The 25,777-nt window shown below is 50.0% G+C and overlaps 6 protein-coding genes and 4 non-coding genes across 11 annotated transcripts; 6 read left to right on the top strand and 4 right to left on the bottom strand.

The window, feature by feature from the left end:
• Positions 1–123: 123 nt before the first annotated feature.
• On the bottom strand, positions 124–3,365 carry LOC112345499. The gene is made up of 9 exons (XM_024672372.1): positions 3,176–3,365; positions 2,962–3,098; positions 2,832–2,879; positions 2,716–2,769; positions 2,562–2,663; positions 2,311–2,508; positions 2,176–2,261; positions 1,232–2,106; positions 124–1,180 (listed from the first exon to the last, which is right to left on the bottom strand). Exons 1-9 carry the CDS (start codon positions 3,363–3,365, stop codon positions 747–749), a joined length of 2,124 nt encoding a protein of 707 aa, XP_024528140.1. The 3' UTR covers positions 124–746.
• A 437-nt stretch (positions 3,366–3,802) lies between these two features.
• LOC9630977 (nucleobase-ascorbate transporter 12) lies at positions 3,803–7,637 on the bottom strand. 2 transcript variants are annotated; one of them, XM_002967639.2, is made up of 11 exons: positions 7,328–7,637; positions 6,387–7,252; positions 6,162–6,259; positions 5,908–6,078; positions 5,756–5,856; positions 5,572–5,707; positions 5,467–5,517; positions 5,138–5,416; positions 4,839–5,073; positions 4,497–4,774; positions 3,803–4,199 (listed from the first exon to the last, which is right to left on the bottom strand). In XM_002967639.2, exons 2-11 carry the CDS (start codon positions 6,940–6,942, stop codon positions 3,978–3,980), a joined length of 2,127 nt encoding a protein of 708 aa, XP_002967685.2. In that variant the 5' UTR covers positions 6,943–7,252; positions 7,328–7,637; the 3' UTR covers positions 3,803–3,977. The 2 variants fall into 2 exon arrangements, with proteins under 2 accessions (XP_002967685.2, XP_024528270.1); XM_024672502.1 differs by having other exon boundaries at positions 6,387–7,302; positions 7,358–7,637.
• Positions 7,638–9,262: 1,625 nt separating this feature from the next.
• LOC9633120 (pentatricopeptide repeat-containing protein At4g02750) lies at positions 9,263–10,498 on the top strand. The gene has a single exon (XM_002967901.2). The coding sequence runs from the start codon at positions 9,263–9,265 to the stop codon at positions 10,496–10,498; it is 1,236 nt and encodes a 411-aa protein (XP_002967947.2).
• A 75-nt stretch (positions 10,499–10,573) lies between these two features.
• Positions 10,574–14,582, bottom strand: LOC9630976 (kinesin-like protein KIN-7L). Its single transcript, XM_002967638.2, has 22 exons — positions 14,377–14,582; positions 14,231–14,320; positions 14,039–14,157; positions 13,875–13,988; positions 13,737–13,818; positions 13,620–13,687; positions 13,490–13,561; positions 13,293–13,438; positions 13,143–13,245; positions 13,006–13,086; positions 12,885–12,953; positions 12,774–12,833; positions 12,559–12,717; positions 12,455–12,508; positions 12,142–12,408; positions 12,020–12,085; positions 11,910–11,975; positions 11,712–11,861; positions 11,489–11,659; positions 11,139–11,182; positions 10,982–11,084; positions 10,574–10,916 (listed from the first exon to the last, which is right to left on the bottom strand). The coding sequence occupies exons 1-22, from the start codon at positions 14,528–14,530 to the stop codon at positions 10,596–10,598; spliced, it is 2,559 nt and encodes an 852-aa protein (XP_002967684.2). The 5' UTR covers positions 14,531–14,582; the 3' UTR covers positions 10,574–10,595.
• Positions 14,583–15,576: 994 nt separating this feature from the next.
• TRNAK-CUU lies at positions 15,577–15,649 on the top strand. Its single transcript has one exon. It is a non-coding gene; the product is annotated as a tRNA-Lys (tRNA).
• A 636-nt stretch (positions 15,650–16,285) lies between these two features.
• LOC112345692 lies at positions 16,286–16,446 on the top strand. Its single transcript, XR_002992127.1, has one exon. It is a non-coding gene; the product is annotated as a U1 spliceosomal RNA (small nuclear RNA).
• Positions 16,447–18,898: 2,452 nt separating this feature from the next.
• On the bottom strand, positions 18,899–20,164 carry LOC9630975 (DCN1-like protein). Its single transcript, XM_002967637.2, has 6 exons — positions 20,150–20,164; positions 19,838–19,894; positions 19,375–19,657; positions 19,272–19,317; positions 19,091–19,206; positions 18,899–19,038 (listed from the first exon to the last, which is right to left on the bottom strand). The coding sequence occupies exons 1-6, from the start codon at positions 20,162–20,164 to the stop codon at positions 18,914–18,916; spliced, it is 642 nt and encodes a 213-aa protein (XP_002967683.2). The 3' UTR covers positions 18,899–18,913.
• Positions 20,165–21,673: 1,509 nt separating this feature from the next.
• LOC112345694 lies at positions 21,674–21,834 on the top strand. Its single transcript, XR_002992129.1, has one exon. It is a non-coding gene; the product is annotated as a U1 spliceosomal RNA (small nuclear RNA).
• A 2,084-nt stretch (positions 21,835–23,918) lies between these two features.
• On the top strand, positions 23,919–23,991 carry TRNAK-CUU. The gene has a single exon. It is a non-coding gene; the product is annotated as a tRNA-Lys (tRNA).
• A 109-nt stretch (positions 23,992–24,100) lies between these two features.
• Positions 24,101–25,597, top strand: LOC9633118 (pentatricopeptide repeat-containing protein At4g02750). Its single transcript, XM_002967899.2, has one exon. The coding sequence runs from the start codon at positions 24,101–24,103 to the stop codon at positions 25,595–25,597; it is 1,497 nt and encodes a 498-aa protein (XP_002967945.2).
• The last annotated feature ends 180 nt before the right edge of the window (positions 25,598–25,777 follow it).

Raw genomic sequence — 25,777 nt, 5'->3', positions numbered from 1 at the left:
TTGGTCATGATCCTTCCATTGCTTCTCAGGTGTGGCATTCATCATCGTCCAGGTGACAAGTCATTTCTCGTAGTTTCCAGGTTTCCATGGTTTGGCCCAAGATGGTGTCAAAAGCCCTAAAAATTCAAAAGAAATCTTCGCGCGTTCTTTAAAGAGTTCGGTCCGATCGATTTGCGGAGAGAAAAAATAAAAAAGGAACAAGGATATAAGCGTCGCGTCCACCTCAACTTGGCAAAATATGTACAGCCCGTTTAGAAAGTAACCAGTCCCTATGATGATGTCGACTTCGAGAGCTGTAACGTTTCCACCATCTCCATCCAAAAAAAAATGCCACCACCAGCACCGTCACCGCCACCACCACCACTGTCCCAAAACTTTCACCACCATCACCACCACCACCACTGTCCCAAAACTTTCACCACCATCACCACCACCACCGTCGTCGCCGTGCCTTCCATCCCCAGCGTTAATCCTACGTCTCTCTCTCCGCCACCACAGTAGCCGAGGAATCCTCTCCGCCACCAAAGTAGCCGATGAGTTCTCTCCTGCGCCACCGAAGTAGCCAATGAGTCCTCTCCTCCGCCACCACACCACAGTAGCCGATGAGTCCTCTCCTCCGCAGCCGATGAATCCTCTCCTCCGCCACCGCAGTAGCCAACGAATCCTCTACCACAGTAGCCGATGAATCCTCCCCACCAGAAACATCAAAAAGCCTACCGCCACCACCGTCACAAAAACCTCTTTTCTCACTGCTTCTTGGGCAAGTATCTCTGCTCGGACGCCTTGCCCTTCTTCCACTTGTTGGGGCCTGCCTTCTTGTTGCAAGTCCCGTTCCTGCCGTCGAGCCGCTTCTCCTCCTCTCCCTTCACCCCGCCGCGCAAACCCAAAACGTTGCCGCCGCTGGACGACTCCTCTGCGTTGCCAGCTTCCAGGTTCCCTACGCTCGCTACGCCGCCCGACTCTAAAGAATTTCCTACACTTCCTGCTACTTCACTGGCGTCTGGAGCCTCCTCCTTGTCAGCTTCACCATTTCCGGCCTTGTCCACCTCCGGATGACCGTCAACACCACCTTCTGGGCCAGCTTCCAGTTTCTGAACCTCAGGCGTCTCACCATCGGCCAGTGACTCCTCCAGAACCGCGAAAACCACTGCCTCTGGATCTGATATAGCCTTGCGCCATCCTGGAAAGAAAGAGCGTTTAGACGAGTCGTGACACAGAACTTAGAACTTACTGTCAACGAGGAACGCCATGCATGCCTCCGCCACCCTGGCAAACTCTTGCTCGTCACCTGTCGCCGTGGCCTCGCGTTCAGCACTTGCTGGCGTCTGATTCTCCAACGAGCACTCCTCAGCCGCTGGCATTTCGTCCGCTTTAGTACCACCGTCGCCTTTCAAGCTCACGGGCGTCAGCAGCTCTTTCTCCAAGGAGTCAAAACGCTGGGAAGACGGCCTCAAAGCTTCCAATGCACGGGCATTGAGCGGTATGCTCAAGGTGCCAATCATAAGCTCCTCTTGGTCCAGATACAGTTGGTCCTGATGAACAACTCGAGAATCATCGAGTCCTTCAGCATTTGGAACCTGCTCCGCTTCACCTGTGCTAGTGAGCTTCTCGCCTGGTATGGTCTCTCCTTGAGCGTGTTCGTTGAGGATTCCATCAGGATTGCTATCAGCTTCTATAGCAGTAGAGGCGTCGCAAACATTGTCTGCATTGTTCTTTCTCGTCCAGCAAGTGTAGCCGTTTGCTCCAACATTCGCACCTCTGTTGCCCCTCGTATATCTTGGCTTGTACTTCGGAAAACTCGACTGCTTCTGTTCAGCTTGAGTGTGCACAACAAAGCGCCTCCGCTGGGGCCTGCTGACGGTAAACTCTTCCTGGGAATTGTCGGGTTCCTCTGCCCACCTAGCAGTACCGGTTTCAACCTTCTCTATATCTGAATCCTCGGCGCCCGTAGCTAAAGAAGAAAATCCACCAACTGCTGCGGATTCTACGTCCTGCTGTAAGTCGGTGTCGTCGTTTTGTATGCCAGTGTCGGGTGGATTACCTCCAGCTCTCTTCTCCCTTTGTCTTTGCTTTTTTAGACGCTTCCTTTCCAGTTCCCTCTCGCGCCTAACAGAAACCATGCCCGTTCAGATATATATACATATATATATATAACAAAAATATCAAGATCGTTACTTCTTCTGAGCAGCTTCCTCTTCTTCGACGAGGGCTCTCTGGATGTCAAGCGCTTTCTTATCCTTTTCCGCATTCCAAGCTTTCACCTGAACAACAAACAATTACAGTTTTGGTACAAAAACCAGCAGACAGTACCAAGTTATCCTCGATGAGAAAAGCCAAAGTTGCTATAGCGTTCTTCTCTTCTCCATGTGGAGGGTCCTTTTGATACACGTAACGTGCCACAGCCACACTCGTCCCACCGATCAGGAAAGTCTTCTCACTTGCGTCGTCCAATACTTTGAACAGAAGCTCGGAAGCCACATTTGCTGCGGCATTGACCCGTATATCTTCCTGAAGTGCGACGTATCCCAGTGACAAAGCCATGAAAGTTTTGACAGCCTTACCAGTTGTCTTCCAGCTCTGAAGTAGGCCTGTGTCAGGTATGCAACACCGGACATCTGCATGTGTTTTTGTAGGGCCTGCTCGATATTAGTCCCAGTAATCTCCTGCAGCTAGCTTTTAGTCCCAGATTCAAGAACCAATAACAAAGAGACTTACATCTACCCGAGAAGACTTCAAGGAGAGGATCTCAGAAGCTTGGGCTGGAGATAACTGCAACAAGTCAAAGTATGATCAGTACCTCCGGGAACGTAAGCTATTAGCGCACGAAACACCTGCGCCCAGAATTGGCCAATGGCATCCCTTTGCTTCGACAGCTCGTCCTGCACAAACTCAATACTCAAGCCTTGTATTCAGCAAAACGAACCAAAGAAAAAGAGAAAGGAAACAGAGCTTCGTACTCACCTTGTCTGGATGGAGTGTTTTCCGATGAAATCTCATGTGCCGACGACAATTGAAAGGAGAGAAAAACTCCCGGACGCACTTGTCGCATTTGTGTGTCTGGATACCCGTGGGTACGAACCATGTTGTTGGAAACAAACCTATAAGGAATTAAACAAGATGAGCGAGATGAAATAAATGACACAGACTCTCCTAAACCTCTCCAACTATCACTCACCATTCAACTCATAATCTCCTCGCAGCAACGCTAAGAATGCCTGGGGTACTCTAAGCAACTTAAACCCATTCCCCAATCCAGATACTCCCCTCTCCACACCCACACCCGACCGGAGGCTTTCCGATCTACTATCCCCTCTCAAATCCAGCCTCAATCCCTGGGACAACTTACCTTCCCCGAAGCGATCCATGCCTCGGCAAGACCTCTGGAAGCGCTGGATTTCTTGCGAAAATATGCCCGAGTAGGGTCAGCTTTGGCCCAGCGCCGTCGCGGAATCATCATCACTCGGCGAAATCCGCGATAGCTTGCGAAGAACAGTGTCGGAAGTGTCGAGCTTCATCGCGGCGTCATCGGCTGGGGGCCTAGGACAAATATTTCCAGCTATCCGAGAGAAAAGATCGAGGAAATGAGGAGAAAGGAAATGCGATCACAGCATTCACGATACCTGGGAGAAAAATCCGGACTCCGCAAACCTAGCCGGAGCATCGTCTCCCTGTCATGAAAGAAGCGGAGTAAAGGCGCCACGAGCGGTGGGATCGATCGATCGAGCGCCTCTCAAACCTAACCCTATTCCAGAGGAAGCACGCCAACAAAGTTTTAAGCAATGCTAGAGAATGCTAGAGAATATGCCACTTCCCGCCCAAAATGATTTCTTCGTCTTCTATATATCATACAAACAAACAATCACCTCTCTCTTTTCTTTTCTTTGCTCTTCTCTTTCTCTCGCTCTATCTCTCTCTCTATCTCTCTCTCTCGCTCGCTCTCTCTCACTCTCCCTCACTCAGCTCGCTCGCTCGATCGCTCACACGCCCACCCATTTCACCCACGCGAAGAACTTCCATAGCCCAAAGGGGAGGCCATAGTCCCTTTGGAATGCCGGCTCGTTCTTAGCGCTCCTGGGACGAGACCACACGTAGATCCCGCGCTCTTGCTTGCTGCCAGGAACAGTGTTGTCCAGGAAAAACGCCACCACGAAGGCTATCACCATATGCATCGATAGCAGGCTGTTAAAGATGAAGTTCACCTGGAAATAACACACACACACACACACACACACACACAAGATGGCGTTAGAACCCATTCTCAAGATCGTTCCGGGACGAGATAAGCTATCCAAAGAACAAGAAACATAACAAAGAATCTAGAGACAAGAACTTTGACACAAGCGAAACAAGACAAAGCAAACAGGCTGGAGAAAACTTGCAAGCGGACGAACTAACGATGCTGGAAAGGACTGACTTAAAACTCAGGCTATAAAGACGATGACTGACAAGAGCGAAGGAATCAAACAAAATAAGGAACGGGGAGGAAGCAAACTTACTGTTCCGCTCTTGGTTTGTATGGGCCCGTGTGTAGCAACGGAATACGGGGCAAGAAAGAACTGGACGGCGTTGCTGCCAGCGTTATACTGCTGGAAGTACGCAGGCACCGATAGAGACAGGAAGAGCGAAAGCCCAACGATGAGAACGTTGCGGGAGCTCCCAGTTTCCGTGTAGCGGAGATACGACAGCCCCCAGGCTGTCAGCATTGCCCACATAATGCACAGGAGCGCAGCCACCATAACTTGGGGAATCGACGCAAGAAAGGCTCCAACTTTGCCTGAAAAGCGAAGGAAACTTTATGAGCATGGCAAAGCAAGGAAGAAAATGATGCAGAAGCTTACCTATGAAAGACAAGGCTATGAGAACGAATGCACCGAATGTCACGGCGTGACGGCTTCCCATTCTCGTCACCGCGATCGTGTGTACGTTTTCAGTGAGAGTCGTTGCTCCGGTTCCGATTCCCCACAGACCAGCCAGAGCACTCGTGATGCCTTCCAGGCCTATGGCCCGACTTACAAGTCCAGGGGTTGGAGCTCTTGAAGCAACCAGAAGGGACGTTGCATGATAAGATCCTACCTGAAGAAAGCAAACCGAATACTTGTCAAGAGAAGACATGACACCGGAACTCTCGAAAACTTACCGAGTCCACTGAAGCTATGATAGAAGCAGCAATCATTACTGCCCCCGTTCTGAGGCTGAAAGTCGGAGTTCCCCATTGGAACGGATAAGGGAATCTTACCCAGGCTGCGTCTCTGAGGGCATGTGAAGCGTCGGTTCTACAACTTCTCATTGTATGGATGTGCCGCTGGCAAGCCGCTGAAGGATTCGCCATGTCCATCTTACAACCTTTATAGTTGTAAGCTCCCGTTTCAGTTAACAAGAACGCGTAGGCCCAAGTTGTTGCCAAGCCGAGAGGCACCTGTTTTGAAGGATTTAATCCAGCTGAATCATAAAGAAAGTGAAACTCACAGCATAAATTTGGAAAATCCTATGCCCGAAAATTGAAATCTTCCGAAGATGCTGCAAACAGACGCGTCTGAGAAAATTTAGGAGAAGAACTTAACGCAAACAAACCAGAGCGAAGATGATGACCACAATAATCTGTGGTATCCCAATTTCAACACATGAACCAACAGTCGTGAAACCATACGTAAAGAATGCCAAACCAACGGCTGCTACAGTTGGCGAGACAATCACAGGATTTATAACTCTGGAGACATAACCCATCATCAGTTAAGAAGATTGAAGACATACATACCTAAGCAAAAATGACATTAGGCCACTGTAGCCAGCAATGATCTGGAACAACGAGGAGATTATGACGGCACCTTGTAGTTCCTTCATGGTGTGCTTGAACCTCTACAATAAACAAACAAACTCAAGGAAAAATCAACAGAGGAGTATCCTTACATTTCCAGGTACGTTGGAAAACTCTGGCGAGTTCGCAATCACCAAAGCTGGAGCCAGGTACACAAACGACGGGCCTTGTATTAGAGGCAGCCTTGATCCGAAGCACAAATGAATAAGCGTCGTGATCCCGGAAACAAGCAATGTAGTGGAAACCACTCGCGATGTATCATTCTGAGGATACAGAAAACAAAAGAATGCAAGAAAGCTTGCTATCATTGACAAGAACACTCAGCGGAGAAGTATAAACGACTTACATCATTTCCGCCTATGAGTGGGACCAAAACCAGCGGCACGAGAATCAGCGATCCAATGATAGAAAAATAGTGCTGAAGCCCGTAGAGGATCAGTGGAACTGTAACAACAAAAATCAGTTCGTGTATGTCACAAGAAAGGCAGCACAAGAAAAATGATGAGCACCGACAACTTAACAGCAACTCAATCAGCTGAAGAACACCAAGGTAAACAAGCAAAAGTCTTACCGAGTCCGGGATTTTCCCTGATTTCGTATTTCATATGAGTCTGCTTGATCGATCCACCATCGTCTGGATCTTGGGACGACATGACGTCAGACTCCCTGTCCCTGAAATTCTTCATCGGCTCGATCCGAATGGGCTCGCTAATTTTCCTCACACCATTACCAGCAGCAGCAGCCACATTCGTCACTGGAACTGTCTCAGAAATCGCTGGGATCCCATTCTTTTCCTTGCCGGCCGCGGCTACCGAATTCCTAAGTCCATTCCCGTTCAATGCCGCTGGAGCATTCGTTCCAGCGGTAGCTCCACCAGCAGCATTGCCAAAAACTCTCTCCCTGTATGCCGGCGGCTTTGGAAGCTCTTGCTCCCCAGTCGAGAAAGTCCCAGTGGTCTCGCGACTCTTGTAGCCTGTTCGTCGAGCCCAAGAGCCGAGCATGCTGGGATTGTAGCCGTGATTCGCCGGAAGCGGCTCCATCACCGTGGGTGGCCAGGCACCGGGCTTCTTACCAAGAGACGGCGACTCTGGATCGTTTTGAGACCTCGAAGGAGGAGACCCCAGCATCTTTCCTCTCGCTCAAATTGTTCTCCTCTTGCGCAAGATCTCGCCAGGCTTCCTCCCCTCCAACTCTAGAAATCGCCCAAGATTTCTGGAGCTAAGACCTGTTCCTGGCCCGGATTGATCCCACTCCCGGTCACGAATCACATGGGTTGCTCGAGCTGCCAAATGGGTCCCCGGAGCCACTGCCGGCGTCATCAGCACGTTGGAGCAGCTGCATTGTTTGCCTGGCTGCCAGATCTATCTATCTATCCTCCTATTCTTTGTTTTTTCCCTCGTCGCCCACTTTGCCTGGTTTGCTGGCGCGCAGATCAAGCTGGCACCCGCGAGAGATCAGCGCAAAACAATGCGATAGAACGCGCAAATCTGCGAAATGGAATGGTTAGCTCACCTCGTCTCGAGGCCGCCGCCACGCCTTTACCGCATGAATGAAAGGATGAATCAGAGAGCTATGGCCGCGACAACGATCTCGCAGCTAGAGGGGTAGCAGCGCCTCCTCGCCCGCCTCTGTCTTGTTCCGTGATGGCGACGCAAGAACAAAGAAAAGAAAGAGGAGAAATTGGCCGTTTGATCTGATCAGGCCCTACCGCGGCGCTCCCCACCACAACAGCAGACGCGCACGAACACGAGGGAGCACCGATTCGACGCCGCGATCGCCATAGCTCGGAGCTCTCCGCGCGATCAAAATATCTGGGAGAGAAAACCTAGCTCCTACCTAGGGATCTTTCTTTCTCTCTTTCTTTGCTCGTTCTTTCTTTCCTTCTTTCTTTCTTGCCAGACTGGTGTGTATCGTGTAGCTATAGCGTATATGTTGTGGCTACTACTACGGTATCGAGTAGCGGACAAAGAATATGCCCTAGGATAGCAATGGATATTCTTGGAATCTAACCGTTGGCTGCTGTACATGAGCACTGCTCTGAGAATCGATCGACGCGAGAATCTCATCCAACTCCTTCGATCCTGCAAGAATCTCACCGACGCGCGGCGGGCTCACGCTCGGATCTTCGAGGAGCTCGGCGATCGCGCTGCCACCGGCGACGTCTTCCTCGCGAATTCGCTCGTCCAGAGCTATGGCCGCTGCGGCAGCGCCGAGGATTCGCGCTGGGTCTTCGACGCGACGAGGGCCAAGAATGCGCATTCCTGGGTCTCGATGCTCGCGGCGTACGCGCATAACGGGCATCTGGACGAGGCCAAGAGATTCTTCGCGGCGATGCCCGACAAGAACAGGAGCGATCCCGTGGCTTGCAATATCCTCATCGGCGTCCACTCGCAGTGCGGCGAGATCGGCGAGGCCAAGAGGCTCTTCGATCAAGCGCCGGATCGCACAGTCGTCTCCTACAACACCTTGATCCAGGCGTTTGCTCGTAGCGGGCATTTGATTTATGCGAAGTGGATGTTCCATTGCATGCCCGAAAGAAGCATCGTCTCCTGGAACTCCATCATCAGTGCGTGTGGAGAGCACGGCCTGGTCCAGGAAACCAAAGAAATCTTCGATAGAGCACCGCAGCGGAATGTAATCTCCTGGAACGCGATGATCCAAGCGTATTCTTCGAGCGGGCATCTGGGAGATGCGTCTGCTCTGTTCCAGACGATGCGAGAGAGATCCGTAATATCCTGGACAGTGATGATCGTCGGCTACGCTCACAGCGGCGAGCTCGAATCTGCCAGCGCCGCGTTTGATAGGATGCCGGAGCGCGGCGTCGCCGCCTGGAACGCGATCATCAGCGCACACGGCCAGAGCAAGAATCTTACCGCCGCCGAGAGGCTCTTCGATTCGATGCCGGAGCGTAGCACCGTGTCGTGGAACGCGATGCTCCAGCTCCTCGCGGACAGCGGCGAGATCGATCGCGCGAAGGAGCTCTTCGCTAGGGTTCCTCGTCGCGACGTGATCTCGTGGAACACGGCGGTGAAGCTCCACGCCGAGCTGGGAGACGTGGACGGCGCGATGGGCCTCTTCCACAAAATGCCGCAGTGGAATTCCATATCGTGGAACATCCTCTTCCACGCGTGTGGCAGCGTGGAGGAATCTAAGCATCTGTACGACACGATGCCCGTCCACGGCATCGAATCCTGGACGACCATGCTGTCCACGTATGCCGTCGGCCACCACCTGGAGCCCGCGCGCGCAGTTTTTGAAAAGATTCCCCAGCGCAGCTTGGTGACGTGGAATGCGATGCTGACTGGGTATGCCACGTCAGGGCATCTAGAGCGCGCGTTAGGGTTCTTCGCGGCGATGCCCGAGAGGAATGTAATCTCCTGGAACGCGATCGTGGAGGCGAACGGAGGGGAGGGGCGGATCGATGTGGCGAGGGCGGCATTCGATTCCATGCCCCATCGCGACGTGGCGTCGTGGACGGTGATGCTCCAGGCGTGCGCGAGCAATGGGAGCTTGGATCGCGCGAAAGAGCTCTTTGATTCGATGCCGGAGAGGGATGTGGTATGCTGGAACGCGATGCTGGCGGCGTATGGCGGCGGCGGCAGCTCGATCGAGGCGGCGGAGGGGATCTTCGCGGCGATGTCAAGGCGCAATTTGGTGTCGTGGAACGCGATGATCCAGGCGTACGCCGCCGGCGGGCGGATCCGAGACGCGCAGCGCGCATTCGATTCCATGCCGCGTGGAGGCGACGATCCGCGCGCCAATCTCTTTGCCCTGACCGCGATGCTCGTCGCCCACGCCGCCGCCGGCGACGTCCATCGCTCCAAGGCGCTCTTCGACGCCAACAACAAGCACGACGTGGCAGTATGGAACGCGATGGTGGCAGCGTACGGACAAAGTGGCCAGGTGGTTCAGGCGAAGGCGGTTTACGACAAAATGCCCGAGGTGAGCTCGGTGTCCGAGACCACCATTTTAACCGTGCTTGCGCAGAACGGTCACCTGTCCGCGGCCCGGGAGTGCTTCCACTCCATGGCCGAGACGACCATCGTTGCTCAGACCGCCATGCTAGCGGCGTACGCCCAGAACGGGCATGTCAAGGAAGCCAAAGAGCTCTTCAACTCCATGCCCCGGACGAGCTTTGTGTCGTGGAACGCCATGGTCACCGCTTATGCCCAGAATGGTCATCCCCGGGAGGCCCTGGAGCTCTTCCACTCGATGGTTCTTCACGGCGAGAGGCCGGATGAGATGACTTTCTCGAGTATCCTGCTCGCTAGCAGCCACAACGGAATGGCGGACAGGGGCTGGAGCTACTTTGCGTCGATGGTGCCGGACTACTGCGTGAGGCCCGGGAGGGATCACTTCTACTGCATGGTCGATGCGTTTGGACGGGCCGGACGCTTGGCCGAGGCAATGGAACTCGCGGAGAGAATGCCGTTTGAGGCTGATGTTGTGGTTTGGAGGAGCCTGCTGGGGGCTTGTCGGACGAGCCGGGACGTGGAGACCGGAGCTTTGATAGCCCATAAGTTGTTTGAAGCGGATCCCGGGGACTCGGTGGCCTACACTATTCTTGCTGGGATGTTTGCCACCGCTGGAATGAAAGACGAGGAAGCCAAAGTGATGAAGCTGATGGAACAAAACTGTGATAACAAGAACCACCAAGTGAGTCAGCCACGACTGCTCGAATGATAGATTCTTACCTCACTAGAACAGTTAACTGGAACGAATTGATATCGTTGATGGCGATCACAAAATGGTGGTAACCATTCTTATACCTGTACATTAACTAACTCGCGCTAATCAAAGCAGCTGCCAGCTGCTCTTCTAGGAATCTCACCCTCTCTACCTGAGTGAAGAATGCTGTGAATAACAAAACTAGCATACCAGTAATGTTGTTGCAGCGTTGGTTCGTCATAGCTTTAGTGCCGAATCTCCCGGAATTTCTTGTTGTCAAGACAGGCAAACTATTCACCTGTGAGCTCGAGATGAAATGCCGAATCTGGACGTCGGACTCACGTATGCGGTCCGTCAAAACCTCAATCTTCCCGTACATAAAATCAATTGTTTCCTGGGACCTGGCGTTGGCACTTAAAAGCGCGGCGTTTTCCTGAAATTACGCAGTCAGTCGGCAATTGAGAAGTAGCTCTCGAGGTTGTAGTTGTTTTTACTGACAGCGAAAAGGAGCTTGTTGACACTCTTGGTATTCATCAGCTGTGAAATACATTGCTCCAACACATGCTTCAACTGGATTTCCGTTTCCGTGAGTTCTGTTATTCTGCAAGGGGAAAAGTATGTAAGTCTGCGAAAGGCAATGGAAAACAGTTTTCACCTTGAATAATATGCGTCAGAAAACTTTCTCCTGTCGAGATTACACTGCAAACAATAAAGTTATACATCAGTTGCAATTATATATCCTACACTGACATCTACCGCAAAACAAAGGCTATAACAATCACGACCCACCTGATGCCTGCTACAAGTAGAACCTCGTCCTTCTCAGCCTATATTCTTGATAGAAATTCTCCTTACTACACTAGTACTACCCCCCAGACAACACATATTGTAACGAGCGGGTTAGCCTCCCTCTAGCTATCCTCACAGCCCAATCAGATCCACAAGCTTTATGAACGACCACCATAGCAGATCATAAACCATTTCGAAGCAGGAGATGCTTCTCACCTGTTGGTCAATCTCATCCATTCTCTCAACTTCGTCTGTATATCTTCCCTTTGGTTCGAGTTGCTGTCGCGCACTACACTCACTTTCCTTCTCTAAAGTCAGACACTCGACCCCGTTAGTTTGCTTATCACTGACGCCCAGCATGGCCGTCCACATAAAGTCTTTTGCTTCCTGCATCACCTAGTTAGAAGTCTCTCCAGGAAAACAATGTCAAGTTTCTTACTTGGATGGCAGACAAGACTAAAGATCGGCAGTCTTTAAAAACGTCCTCCAGAATCCCTGCATGTGCTATACCCACGACCGCCTCCTTCTCCAAGTGTGCGACGTGTTTCTCCAGCTCTTGCCGAAAGAGCACTTCTTGCAATAAATCCTCCTGAAAAACAAAAATTAAGAAATTCTAAAACCATGCGCGAGCGGCTACCTCTAAGCATTTCTTTTCTAACATTGAAGAGTAAAGCTCTGTCCTCATTCGTGTCAGCTCCTCGTCCTGTTTAAAACCATAATCACAAGCCCTTCAATTCTAATTGTTACCTTGGAAACGAGGGCTTGCTGCAGCACGTCATATTGTGTCTGTAAATCAGATGATTCAAACTCATCCTACATAAACAGATGAATCAGCCACAAAACTGAAACTGAGTAAGAAATAAACTTACAGCCAAATTCTTTACGGCAATATCAGTAGCAGAAGACATTGAATCCGTATTGTCACTTCTCACGTACCCTTTATTCATACTTATCCACGTCTCCTCGTCAGCAACATTTTCGAAGTCTGACGGAATTGAAACCACCTCCGCTTGTGTTTCCTCTAGAGGAGTATCGTTGAAGTTGCTGTCGTCGTCAAAGAGCATTTCAAAGGCCACTGGAGTAAGATCTGTATCCTTCCTAGCGGAAACCATTGGAGACTCCAAGTTTACAGAATCCTGTATCAAGGTCAATGGTAAAACCCATGGTAAAGGCAGCATGTACCTTTAGAGATTTTGGAGTGACAAAGCGTGGACACCATGTTTCACGCCGATTGCTCTGAACATGTAATCTTAAGGAGAAAACCCAAATAGCGAAAATGGCAGTACCTTTCTTGATGGTTTGCGATCATCCCACGTAGAACTAATCACTAGAGTGCTCAGGTTTTCAATCTTTCGCTCCTGTTCTTGAATCCTTATCTCGCGCTCTTTTTGAGCTTTTTTCTCTTCCTCAAGCTCCAGAGCCAGTCTTTCACGTTCTAGCTCGAACTGGCCACAAGATCACCGGTAAGTTATATTCCATTGTAAATGACAAAGACACTAACCTTTAACAGATCATTCCTCAAGTTCAATATTTCCTTCTCCAAAACTTCAGATCTCGTACCCTGAATCCACTAAGTTAGACAGAGACTAACGTGTTCGTATGATATCCAAACCTGCAGTTTCATTCGTAATACTTCGATTTCTTTCTTTTGCCGTTTCAGCAAGGCTGCATCTGTGATTGTCTATCGCATAGTAGCTATGTCAGAGCAAGTTTCCTGGTCGGGCAAACAGTACCTCATTAATTTGTGCACATGTTGAAACCCGTTTAGCTCTGCTGGCAAACTGCAAAGTTCCTCGTGTCTCATCAAGCTGCATCTGTGAATTAACTTGTGTCAATTATCAAGGACATGCAGAACCATCCGCAACGTTACCTCATCCGGAGTAATTGTGCAGATGACGGCAGTTTTAGCATTTCCATCCAGAGCAGACTGCAGAATCCGAGTTAACTTGCTATTTCGGTATGGTATGTGTCCACTGTAAGCATCATGAAATTAGTGCAGAAAACATGTAACTTGAATTACCCTTGCTTGCCACTAGCTTCACTAAGCTTGCTGATAACGGTTCCAAGTGTCATCAAGGATTTGTTGATATGCGTCCCTTCTTTGAGACGAACACCACCAGCTCCAGTTTTGGCGATACGCTCCGAGCCTGCAAGATCTACCATATTCTTCGGAAAACAAACTGTCAGGTTACCAGAAACGAATTTTAAGCAACTTACGAGAGTTGACACGCGAACTGCGTCCAATGCATCGTCTTGACCATCGTTTGTTTTGTCCCTGCTTTCAATTACCTGTTACAAACAAAGAACTGAATCAACTTTGACTTTGACAGAGGAAAAGCATATTAACCATGCGGAATATGGTATGAGATCGACTACTGTAAACATTCATGTTGGTTTTCCCGAAGTGACGGTAAGCTGAAAGTTAACAAACAATAATTTCTAGGCATTTCAATCTAACGCTTACCTTCTCCAAATTTGAGGAACTCAAAGACCTGACCTGGACTGCTCACAATCTCTTCTCGTAATCCTGCCACAAAAATCCCCCGCTGAAGTTCTTTTCAGTAGAGTCCAAAACACAAACAGGATCAATCAAAATACATACCACGGAGTTTTCATGTATCCGAAGCTTCCGATTTTCAGGAGCAAGCAAGTCGTTGATTTCTTCCTTGTAAATTTCCATGTATGAAACCCGAATCAAGAACTCCCTGTCTAGTATCTGCAAAGAAGCAAATAAGCTCCACAGAGAACAGATTTAATTACACAAACACTCTGAATGGTGCTGAAAACGTCGCATATAGCACGATGGATAAGCCCAGGATCCCGCTCAGACCCACGCATTGTATAGGTTTTGCCACTGCTGGTTTGGCCATAAGCAAAAATTGTTCCTGGAGCAACAAAAAGAAGGGAAAGGAAAAAAAAAACAATGAGAGCCACACAACTCTGAAGAACGACAGAGACCATTGAATCCTTGAAGCCCAGATAGAACGAGATCCTTGGCATGGATCTCATACACACTCGCATTGGTCGCATCCTTGGTAAATATTTGATCTATCGGAACGAAGAACACGATCAATCACAAGGCCGCAGCTCAATGCCCTACTTACCAAACATGTAGGATTGACCCAGCACAGGAGCGCCGAGCGCATTGTACAGCGCGATCGTTCTAGCGCCAAGCTTCCATTGGCTGCCTCTCACAAGCTCCTGCCTGATCGGCGGCCTCACCCGGATCGCGACCGAAATCTTCTCGCCCTGCTGCATTGCCGCCCTGGATCGATCGAAACCCCCAGAGCACGCGAAACCGCGATCGCGAGCTCTTCCTCTAGCTATAATGAAGAACCCTAGGCCCAGAGATATTGTGGCAACGTACACTAGGTTTCCCGCGCGTTTTTTGAATTGCAGAGAACAGAAAAGATTCATTGTGCCGCCTGACGAGCTTCTAATATAAGGTGGATTCCTTCGACCAGCAATGCGACAATCCGAAAAGTTTCACTTCGAGGTAAAAGGTGATTCTCGTCATGGTCAAAGTTAAATTCCTCTTCAAAGAAAGAAGTTTAGTCAAGAATACTTGTCAACAATTAACACGTAGAACAAAAGTCCACTTAGCACAGTTCTGACCTCTTAACTCTGGATGGATTGATCGATTCGATTGATTGATTTCATCGGGCATGGAATCAGCCTCCCAGAGAGATCCCCAAGAAGATGCCCAAGTTGTTGAAGGAATGGATCAGCAGCAGGAATCCGATGATCGCGGCGAAATGGAGATGATGCCCACCAAGGCGCTCGCCAAGACGATGATCACGCCCTTCACATTCGTGGCCTCCACTTGCTTCCAGACGGGGATTTCACTCATCAAGCCCGACGCGACGCGGGAGGAGAGAGGGCGATGCTTCCACTTGTTCCTGGCTGGGATCATCTCCACAGTCGGCACATTTTGGTCAGTTTTTCTCCTCATCCAGCGCAAGCGGAAGCCCAGCGAGGATCAGCGCCGGATCAACGAGTGCCTCTTCTTCCTCTTCTTCGCCGGGATCACGACCCTGGTCTGGCCTCTCATTTACAGCATTCTTACTGTCCTTTTTCACTGCCCACACCGCACCGCCAACGTGATCGTTAGCGTCTGCACGGGAATCACGACGCTATACCTCGCTTCGATCATCCGCTGGATCGCCAAGCTGGAAAAATTCCTCCGACGGATCAAGCTCCCGTGTAGCCTCTTTGCGATCATTGTCACGATCATCTTCACGGTCAATGGCCTGGGATACATGCTCTACACATAGAGAAAAGCTGTTGCTTCACCATTAGTATAAGCCGACCTAGCTCAGCTGGTATAGCGCAAGGCTCTTAACCTTGTGGTCGTGGGTTCGAGCCCCACGGTCGGCGGAGGCACGGCGATGCATTGTTTGTGTTTAAAGTCTTTTAATCATCTCCATGTTTGCGGCTTCGAAAGTTTCTTGAGCTATGGGGATCTTCCGGAAGAAGATGGGAAAGCCACTCAGCGAGGAGGGGCGGATAAAACGCGCAGCAATTCGGATCTACAGACTGTATGGAAACCCGAGGTGGAGGCACTGACCACCAGGCTTGGAGGCTGACAACTTGCTCGAGGTGAGGCGAGATCATCTGCACGCAAGCTCACACCGGAGACAACCGCGAGCTCAAGAACGTGACGATCCAGGCATTTGGAAAGTGGGGTGGCGTGGAGGAAGCCCGCCAAGTGTTTGACGCCATTGGCCACCTAAGGAACGAGGCATACTGGGCGATCTTTGAGGCCTACGTGAACAACGGGCATTTGGAGGGTGCCCGGCGGGTCTTTCCACGGCCTGGGAGGAGGATGAGCAGCGACACTCGATCGACGCCGAGGACGCGATAGGCTGGAGAGTCAAGATGCTGACCGTTTGACAGGTGGCTAGGTCTTTGACCGAAGGATATGCTGCGCCGATTCTTTGCCCTATCCCACATGCCGGGGCGTGAATGAGGCCACTAAAACGGTATATAAGCTAGGGCCTGGGGAAGAGTTCCATACTTACCTGGACGGGGTCTATTGGTGATCATGAAGGCCAATGGCCTAGGTTCGGCTTTCCCATTGCACTACGGCTTGGCCGGCCTACCATCTTCCCAAAGTGGAGGAGTGGACGTCGTAATTTGTGGAAGTTGAGGGCTCGCGTACGCGCGGCCCTCTCCAAATTCTAAGACCTAAGATGGATCTAATGGATCAATATTGTGTCCATTAGCTTGCTGCTTCATCCATTGAGCTGTGTCCTGCCGGCGATGGCGGCTCGCAACTCTCGAATCCTCTGCGCCTCTGGATCCACCGTTGAGCCAATCTCGGGCTGTCTCGTTGGCTGCTGCATCAACATACCCGCCACTACCGGCGCGTACGCTCAAGAAGGTCCCTGTTTTTTATCCAAATTCTCGCTGCCATTGAAAAGAATTTCTCGTTGTTCTACGGCTTCTCTCGTTTCAGTGAAGCCTTGCTCTTGCTGGAGAGCGGTGCTAATCTCCACAGCCTGTGTGTGTATGTGAGACAGAGAGAGAGAGTCCTTGCGGGTTCTGGATGCGAGGATTTGCTCGTAGTTTTCCTCATTATACGCCTTGATCTTCGCCTCAGATTGAAGACTACCAGGCAAAGTGAGTGAGCGGCTGAGAGAATGTCACTGATGTCCTCAAACCGTTTTCCACATTCTCAGTTCTTCTTTTGTGATCATTGAGAATGAATTGAAGAGATTTTTTTGACTGATTTCAATTCATGAAACAACAAAATATATTACAAGTTCGCATCTTCAAGACGAAAAGGAAAAAATCTTGAATCTGTGCAAATCCATGTCACAGCATTGACAATCTGGCTGAAGCCGCAAAGTATGGAACAATTATTGCTTGTTCTTGTTTTCTCTCCTTGATCTTCCCATCTGAGACTTGGGCATTCTTCTTGGGCTTGATCTTGCTGGTCTTGTTGCTGCTACTCCTCCATCCAAAACAGCCCATGCGCTTGTTAGGACTGAGCTCCTGTTGATTGCCCTTCAACTCCGCAACATGAACTTGAGCCATGGGTTTCCAATCACAATATGGAGAATCGACAATGAAGAATTTGCAGAATTGTTATGGACTTGGTGCCTGGAGCCTGGAATTATATTTTCTACACTGTGTCGCTACGAGTTCTTGACGGTGAAGCTTCCTATCCTCTGTGTTTTATATCCCAGCTTTCCACGGGACTTTCCTTGCACACCAAGCAAAAGACTCGGCATGCAAATGAAGTGTCCTGGAATGTGTTGGGATGTGACGTTATGACATATCTTGAAAGTTTCAAAGGGCAAAATTATCACGTACAGTTTTAATTGGAATTTTAATGTGATTGAAAAGATTAACGTCCAGTATTCAATCGACATATCTTAAATTTCCATGCTTTTGGGAGGATCACATCCCTCACACGAATGGACTACCAAAATTTAGAACAGATTCAAATGTTCAAGATGACAGATTTATTTTCTAGTCTTGCTCACATTGCTTGCTACTTCTTTCAATTTCCATTGTCTCGTTGCAACCTCTTGTTGCTCGTCCGTATTTCCACCTTGAACTCCTGCTGCCATTCCAAAATCAATGATCGTTTTGTATTTGAATAGAGTCTAGATTACAACAGTGGAAAAAAAAATTCGCTTCATATTATTGTCTTGTTATCAAAACCCATGAGCAGAGGTTTCTCTAGTAGTAGACGCTTCAAATGCCGCGACAAAGACACCTCGTCGTTCGTGTCTTTCCTCTGCCTCTCGGTAGGTAGCATCCAAAACTTCCGAAGAGCTCATCACGGCACTCGGAAGGCTTCCGCGATGCAAGAGAACGACGAGCTTCTGGATATTGTGAGGGCAATCAACAGGACTCAGATTGTGGGTTGACTACTCCTCCATCCAAAGCACTAACTCCATTGAGCCAGTCACAAATTGGAGAGAAGAAAGGATATAGTCTTCGTGCGTGAAGGCTGAATTAGATTTTCTACGCTCTGTTGCTGCGAATTCCTGATTTCAATCCTTGTCCAAAAAACTTTCCGTGCAAACCAAGAAATGACTCGGCATGCAAACGAAGTGTCCTGGAAATGGATACGATGCTGCTCATTCATCCTAGCTTGACCAACTTATCCTGAGTACCAGATCTTAAAACAGAGAAGATATTTGGAGGGAGAACAAACAATTTGGAAGCTTTTCTCTACTATTACAGGAGTGGAAGTCTTGGCGAGGAAGAGAAGTGAGGAACGACAATTGCATCCTTTTTCTTTTTCTTTGACTCACTGCTGCTTTCCATAGTCTTGCTCCAATCTTGCGAATTCTCCACCTTGCTTGCTACTTTGAATTTCCATTGTCTCATCCATCCAAAACAATCGACCTTTGCAACCTTTTGTTGCTCGTCCATCTTGATGCTGTTTCCACCTGCTGCCATTCCAAAACAAATGAAAGAAATTCTCAGGGCACACATTATATACTTCGTCCTAACTTGCTAGCCAAGAAATATAGAGAGTTGTTAGGACTCCAGACTTTGACTTGAATAGAGTCTAGATCATTATTGTCACGTGTTTCTCGGTCACACGAATGCTATGCGGAAAAAGAATCATCGCTCGCTTGTACATTGAAAAGAATTTCTCTACTACACAGCTTTCATCTGTCAAAACCCACCGGAGGACATGAGCAGAGGTTTCTCCAGCAGTAGACGCTTCAAATGCCGCGACAAAGACACCTCGTCGTTCGTGTCTTTCCTTCGCCTCTTACTACCGGCGGTAGCAGCCATACCTGTGAAGAGAGATAGATCTGTAGACATCATAGTGGTAGCGAGTTTTCTTGCCTGGTAGTGTATTCGCTCGGTTCAATTGAGAGGTAGCATCCAAAACTTCCGAAGAGCTCAGCACTGCACTCGTATCGCAAGCGCAGGCTTCCGCAATGCAAGAGCATGACGAGCTTCTGAAGGCAGGAGGATTTTGTGAGGACGGCCATTCTTTTCCAGCAAGAGAACTATCGTGTGTTACCTGTACATGTGATCCACAAACTCGTCGACAAGAACAGGCCAAGCACCTGGGGCGGCAGCTACGTTAGTTAGACCAGAGCACGCGAAGGGCGAAGTTTCTCTACCTTCTGGATCGTAATTGCTCAAATCCTCGTGCACCACCCTACTAAACTCCAGGACTTGTCGCCAGGTATCTTCGGTAATAGCATGGCGATGGTGCATTCGCACAAACTCACACCACTGGCCGATCAGCCTGAAACGCCCGGTTAAGGCCAGCTTCCAAGCATCCACCGCGATGCTCACAGCTGAGAGGAAGAATAACGGAGTGAGAAACCATCCAGCAGCAGGCAACAACACAACACTTACTGAGGCTTTTTCCCGGCATCCAAACCGGCGAGCATCTAAGAGCTGCAGCAAATTGCGAGGGGTTCAGCGTGACTATTCTCACTGGCGAGAGCATTCACATTGAGCCATCCTAAAAGAAAGTAGCATACCTCTTGTGGGACGAATGACATTGGAAGATCCAGCTCGAAATTTCACTTTGCTGAGACCATCTTCTTTTCTTGGTTCAAGAGTTCTCCATCGGACCGTTGGTGGCTCCTCGCACTTCACAGAGATGGAGTTAGCCGAGAACACCCGCAGAATCTACGTCCACTCTACCATCAGAAAAGGTAAAATTCATGACCCTCTGCCCCATCTATGTCTTCAATGAACACAAGCTCTTCCATTTCTTCATAGCTCTGAGTTTAGGGGAAAGTGCCGAATTGATTCCTGGGCCCATAGACATCCCATGCATTCAACATGTTGCAAACCAAATGTAGCTTCTCTAGAGCACAATGTTCTCACCTTTTGCTCTTATCGCACATGACAAAAGAACCAAATTTTCATTCTCTTGCACACTATCTTCCTTAACATGGTGTCCTTGACAACAAATGCCTTTGTGAAGCTGTGGATGTATAACATCTGTCGTGCCCCCAATGCAGCCAATTGAGTATATCCTATTGATTTGCAATCTAGGTCTTTTAACACTTTAGAGGAAGATGTTCACAAAGATTTGCACAAACTAGGCTAAAGATAAAGAATCATTATGAATGTTATTCTACTGATTGCTCATGTTACAATGAAAGGCACTTTCCTTTGGCAAAAGAACAAACAATAGCAACTTCTCTATAGATGGTCCCAGGTTAATGGTGTCTAACCCCTCACTTCATGCTCATCTTCCTGATTATAGTCCCAGTTTCAACAAACACCTTTACCAATTCCATGAATGGTGGAGCTTGTATTTGGATGCAAGTTTGCATGGTGTTGGTGAAGAGCTCATTCATGTGTGACATAGGCAACACTGAGGGGAATGGTAAGACCCAAGCTACAACATTGAGGCTGATTCCTTAACTTTAGGCTGGTGTGCACTAATTGTTGAAGGCATATATGAGTTGGGCTTGACTACTACTCAAGAATAGCATGCTTAAGGAGATTGCAATTTTGTGCAATAACGTTTGGCCAAGAAGATCAACAGTAGTGGACACTTCAATCACTTTTCCAAACGTAACCATTTTAATATTTGAATTGAGTGAAAAAGGTTTTGTGAGTGATGAAAATCATTTAGCTATCCCTTAAAAAAATGAGGATACCTTTTGTGAGTGATGCAGGTGAGGCAGATATTCTGCGACGCGGCGTTTGGAAACTGGGGTGCCATTTGCCACCCAAGGAACGAGGTGGCATACCGGGTGATCTTCGAGGCCCACGTGCATTTGGAGGACGCCAGGCGGATGTTCTCGTCTCTCCCTCGGGCAAAGTCCTGGTGGTGGATCCAGATGATGGCGGGCTACGCCGGCTATGGCAAGGTGGCGGAGGCGAGCAAGATCTACAACTGGATGCCGCAGCCTGCTGCTCATTGCCACCATCGGATTCCATCGCTGCCAAGTCTTCTTGCCAAGTGCATCAAGGCCGCCAACTTGATGCCCGAGATGAGTAGGGGGTATATTTGACAATTTGATCTGAGTGACTGTTGAAGCATGCAACATGGTGTAGGCGCACCATCACCTGGATGTCGATCATGGACGCGTGCACCATGGTCCTCTCATCGGTTCTTACGGCATTCTCGGCTCCAGTAGAACTCCGCGACATGGGGCTGAGCGTGGAGCACTACTGCGCTGCTCACACTGCTGACGAGGAACAAACCCTACCAGATACTGCGATACCGTTCGTGGCCATGCCGGGCCACCGGCACTCCTTGACGTTCCGTTGACGGAAGCGACGGGTGTAAGATCCGAGCACCGCATGGACTAAAGATGTTGACCGTTTGACAGGTTAGGTCTTTGACCAAAGGATACGCTGCACCGGATCTTTGCCCTATCCCACATGCCGAGGCGCAGAATGAGGGCACAAGAGCAGTATATAGCATAGGGCCTATGGAAGTAATCCATACTTACCTGGACGGGGTCTATTGGTGATCATGAAGGCCAATGGCCTAGGTACGGCCTTCCCATTGCACTACGGCTTGGCCGGCTTACCATCTTCCCAAAGTGGAGGAGTGGACGTCGTAATTTGTGGAAGTTGAGGGCTCGCGTACGCGCGGCCCTCTCCGAATTAAAAATATCTAAGATGTCTATCTTTAACACGGTTTGTGTTTCTTTAACGTAGCTTGTGCAAATTTGGCTATAGGTAGTTGGGATTCTACGCACAGAAACAAAATTGCTTTGCTGAATTGCTTGAAAATGTGGTGCTAGTGAGCCTTCTCACCTGTAGAAATCTTTCGATGCTAAATCACATGCCGATTTGAAACAATCAAGAGCTACCAGAAAAGCCCATTTGGTTTTATACACATCTACATCCTCCAACTATCTTCCGGCACCAACGTGCACCGTCTCCACCAAGAACTCCCACAACAAGAGAAAATGTAGTCAAATGGGAGTGTGCCAGTCAAAGAAAAATGTAGCCGGATGGGAGTGTGCCGGTCAAAAGAGTGCCAAAAAGACCACAGTCGTTTGACGGACGGATGCCGACGGGAGTGGAAATATACAAATGCCATGTAAGTCCTTGAGAGAGAGTGAAACAGGCGGAGCAATCTTTGATCTATAGACGTTCTAGAAAGGCCATTCTGTGCGGTCCTCTCGAATCATCTCCTCGGCCGCACTACCGTTGAGCAGACTCTGTCAATCGGCTCGGGCTGCCTTGCGGGCTGCTGCATCAACTGCTGGCGCGTAGGTCCGTATTTTCACTGAAACGGAACAGGTGAGAAAAAATTATTTTCCATGGTATCCCTTGGACCAGATTGAAGACTACAGCGAGCAACCCGAGAATCAAACGAGAGTCCTCTATCCAGATAGTCGGAAAATCCCCTCGTGCTTGTTGTAGGCCGCAAAAAACCCTTCTCCGTGTGAATAAGAAAAGAAAACCAGATTTGCGTGAGATATCAACCATTTGTCATTGAGCAGAATTGAAGGTGTGCAAATAACACACATTGACAATCTGGCTGAAGCCGCAAAGTTATTGTTGTTGTTTTTACTCCTTGGCCAGGCTTGATCTTGTTGGTATTGTTGCCATCCAAAGCAGATTGTTGGAACTGCGATGCTGTTGATTACCCTTGGCATGAACCTGAGCCATGTGTTTCCAAATTACAAAATGGTTGCACAATTGCAGAATTAGTAGATTTTCTTCTGCGTTTTATATCCTGCCTTTGTATAAAACTTAATCTACATGCTAAATATATCTCATTTTAAATAATTCCGGTTTGCTCTAAGAGTGGACTGGGGCATGGGGCTGTGCTTTTGTGCCGGATTGGTTGTCGCACACTTCCCAGATTCTCGGAGCGGGGCAGTGATCTTAGGGACATCAAGAAGCGAGTGAATCCCATCTACGACAAAGACGAAATGACTTCTATGATTTTCTCACGGCCAGGGAAAATGGACACCATGTACGAATCCTTTGATGGAGACGAGAGAAGCAACGCGGCCAGTTCCATGGCTAAGCATTTTGTGACGAAGTACGTTTTTGGACATGCAAGTTGAGGACTACATCCTTCTCTGCAAAGAGATAAACCCTCGATCAGTGGTGTCGTTCGTGCGAGGAGGATACTCTCAGCTCGCGCTCCAGGTGGTGGACTGCATGGATCGGCAGGGAAGCCACCCGGGGAGAGCCAAGGCCAAGTACAAGCGATTGTACGTGGAGCTCTACGCGAATCTCTACACCAGCAAGCACAGGAAGGCCAACACGGCCGAGAGAAGACGCGCTGTGGAAGCGTTTAAGCTTTGGGTGGGACACAAATCGGAGAGAGAAAAAAATCGTAACTCGCTTTGGATTTGTAGCTTGTCAGCCTACGAAAGGAAGAAAATTACCTTGAGCTTGTTCGCGACGGAGCTAGACGAACTTGCTCCGATCCTTGACTGCTACATTGTACCTGGTAGATCTTGGAGTGCCCGATCGATAGCCGCGCACATTTCTCCACACAAAAAACCGTCACTTAGCTTGCTGATAACAGTTCCAAGTGTCGGATTTGTTTGTGCGTCCCGTCTTCGAGTCGAACACCACCAGCTCCAATACGCTCTGAGCCTGCAAGATCTACCATGTCAGGTTTTCTAAGCAACTTACGAGAGTTGACACTCGAACTAATGCGACCATCCCTGCTTTCAATTACCGAAAAGCTCTTGCTATGAAACCATTAATATTAGCCGGCCTAGCTCAGCTGGTAGAGCGCAAGGCTCTTAACCTTGTGGTCGTGGGTTCGAACCCCACGGTCGGCGAAGTCTCAGTGATGCATTGTTTGTGTGTGCCTTTTGCTCGTCATGTTTGCGAACGATTGAAGTATCTTCATGATCGAGAGAGTTTGCGGCTTCGAAAGTTTCTTGAGCTATGGGGATCTTCCGGAAGAAGATGGGAAAGCCCCTCAGCGAGGAGGGGCGGATAAAACGCGCAGCAATTCGACTGCGCAGGATCTACAGACTGTATGGAAACCCAGAGGCCGAGGTGGAGGCACTCACCACCAGGCTCTTGGAGGCTGACAACTTGCTCGAGGTGAGGCGGATATACGAGATCATCTGCACGCAAACTCACACCCGAGACAACCGCGAGCTCAAGAACGTGACGATCCAGGCATTTGGAAAGTGGGGTGGCGTGGAGGAAGCCCGCCAAGTGTTTGACGCCATTCGCCACCCAAGGAACGAGGCATACCGGGCGATCTTTGAGGCCTACGTGAACAACGGGCATTTGGAGGATGCCCGGCGGGTCTTCTCATCTCTCCCTCGAGCAAAGTCGTCGTGGTGGATCCAGATGATGGCGGCGTACGCCCGCTACGGCAAGGTGGCGGAGGCGAGCGAGATCTACAACTGGATGCCGCACAAAAAGGCCCTCGGGTGGAGCTTGCTGCTCATTGCGTACGCGAGAAACGGCCTGGTCGACGAGGCCAGCGAGATGCTCCAGAGCGTCCCAGCCTCGGATTCCATTGCCGCAAATGCGGTTCTAGCAGCATTCGCTCGGGCAGGAAATGTGGCGGCAGCGAAGGAGCTGTTCGATTACATGCCCGCCAGGACTTCCGGGAGCTGGAACTCGCTCGCGCAGGCATATGCCCAGGCAGGGCATCTTGCCGAGTGCGTCAAGGCCGCCAACTTGATGCCGGAGACGACGCGGGGGACGTGGGTGGCCATGATCAGGGCGTACGGAGACCACGGCATGGTGGCGGAGGCCCGTACAGCCTTCGACAATTTGCCCCGGGTGACTGTCGACGCATGCAACACCCTGATCGTTGCGTATGCCCGTAACGGGCACCTGGTTGAGGCAAAGGAGCTGTTCGACGCGATGCTGGTGAGGAGCACCGTCACCTGGGCGTCTATCATGGAGGGGTGCACCATGAACAATCTCGCGGGGCAAGCGCTGGAGATTTTCCACTGGGAGAATTGCTCGGGGCAGCTGATGCCGGATCAGGTGGTCCTCTCGGCGGTTCTTAGCGCGCATTCTTGGCTCGGGTGCCTGGACGATGCGGCGGGGATCATCCGCGACATGGCCTCGGACTACGGCATCCGGCCGAGAGTGGAGCACTACTGCGCGATCCTGGCAATGCTGACGAGCCGATCAGAGCTGGGAGATGCCGAGGATCTTGCAGCAAGCATGCCGTTCGTGGCCCCGGCCTCAGCGTGGAAGCTGCTCCTCGACGTGTGTAAGATCCGTCGGGACAGCGCCCGGGCAAGGCGAGTGGCGGAGGAGATAGTCAGGCTGGATCCCAGCGGTTGCGCAGAGCCATTCATGGTAGTAGCGGGCCTCTACTTCCGCGAGGGCCGGCCGCAAGAGGCCGTGGATCTCATGCTGGAGAAGGGGCTGGCCGGTCAAGATGTTGACCTTTTGACCCGTGGCTAGTCTTTGACCGAAGGATATCCTCCCAAGCGTGGAATGACTATATTTACTCTATTAAGCACTGGCCGTCCCAAACTGGAGGAGTGAACGTTGTAATTGTCCTATGGATAAAGAAGCCTGCCATCTTCCCAAAGTGGAGGAGTGGACGTCATAATTTGTGGAAGTTGAGGGCTCGCGTATGCT

Source organism: Selaginella moellendorffii, unplaced genomic scaffold, assembly GCF_000143415.4.
Source record: "Selaginella moellendorffii unplaced genomic scaffold, v1.0 SELMOscaffold_9, whole genome shotgun sequence".
NCBI classification, from domain to species: domain Eukaryota; kingdom Viridiplantae; phylum Streptophyta; class Lycopodiopsida; order Selaginellales; family Selaginellaceae; genus Selaginella; species Selaginella moellendorffii.
This window is presented reverse-complemented; position numbering and strand designations above follow the sequence as displayed.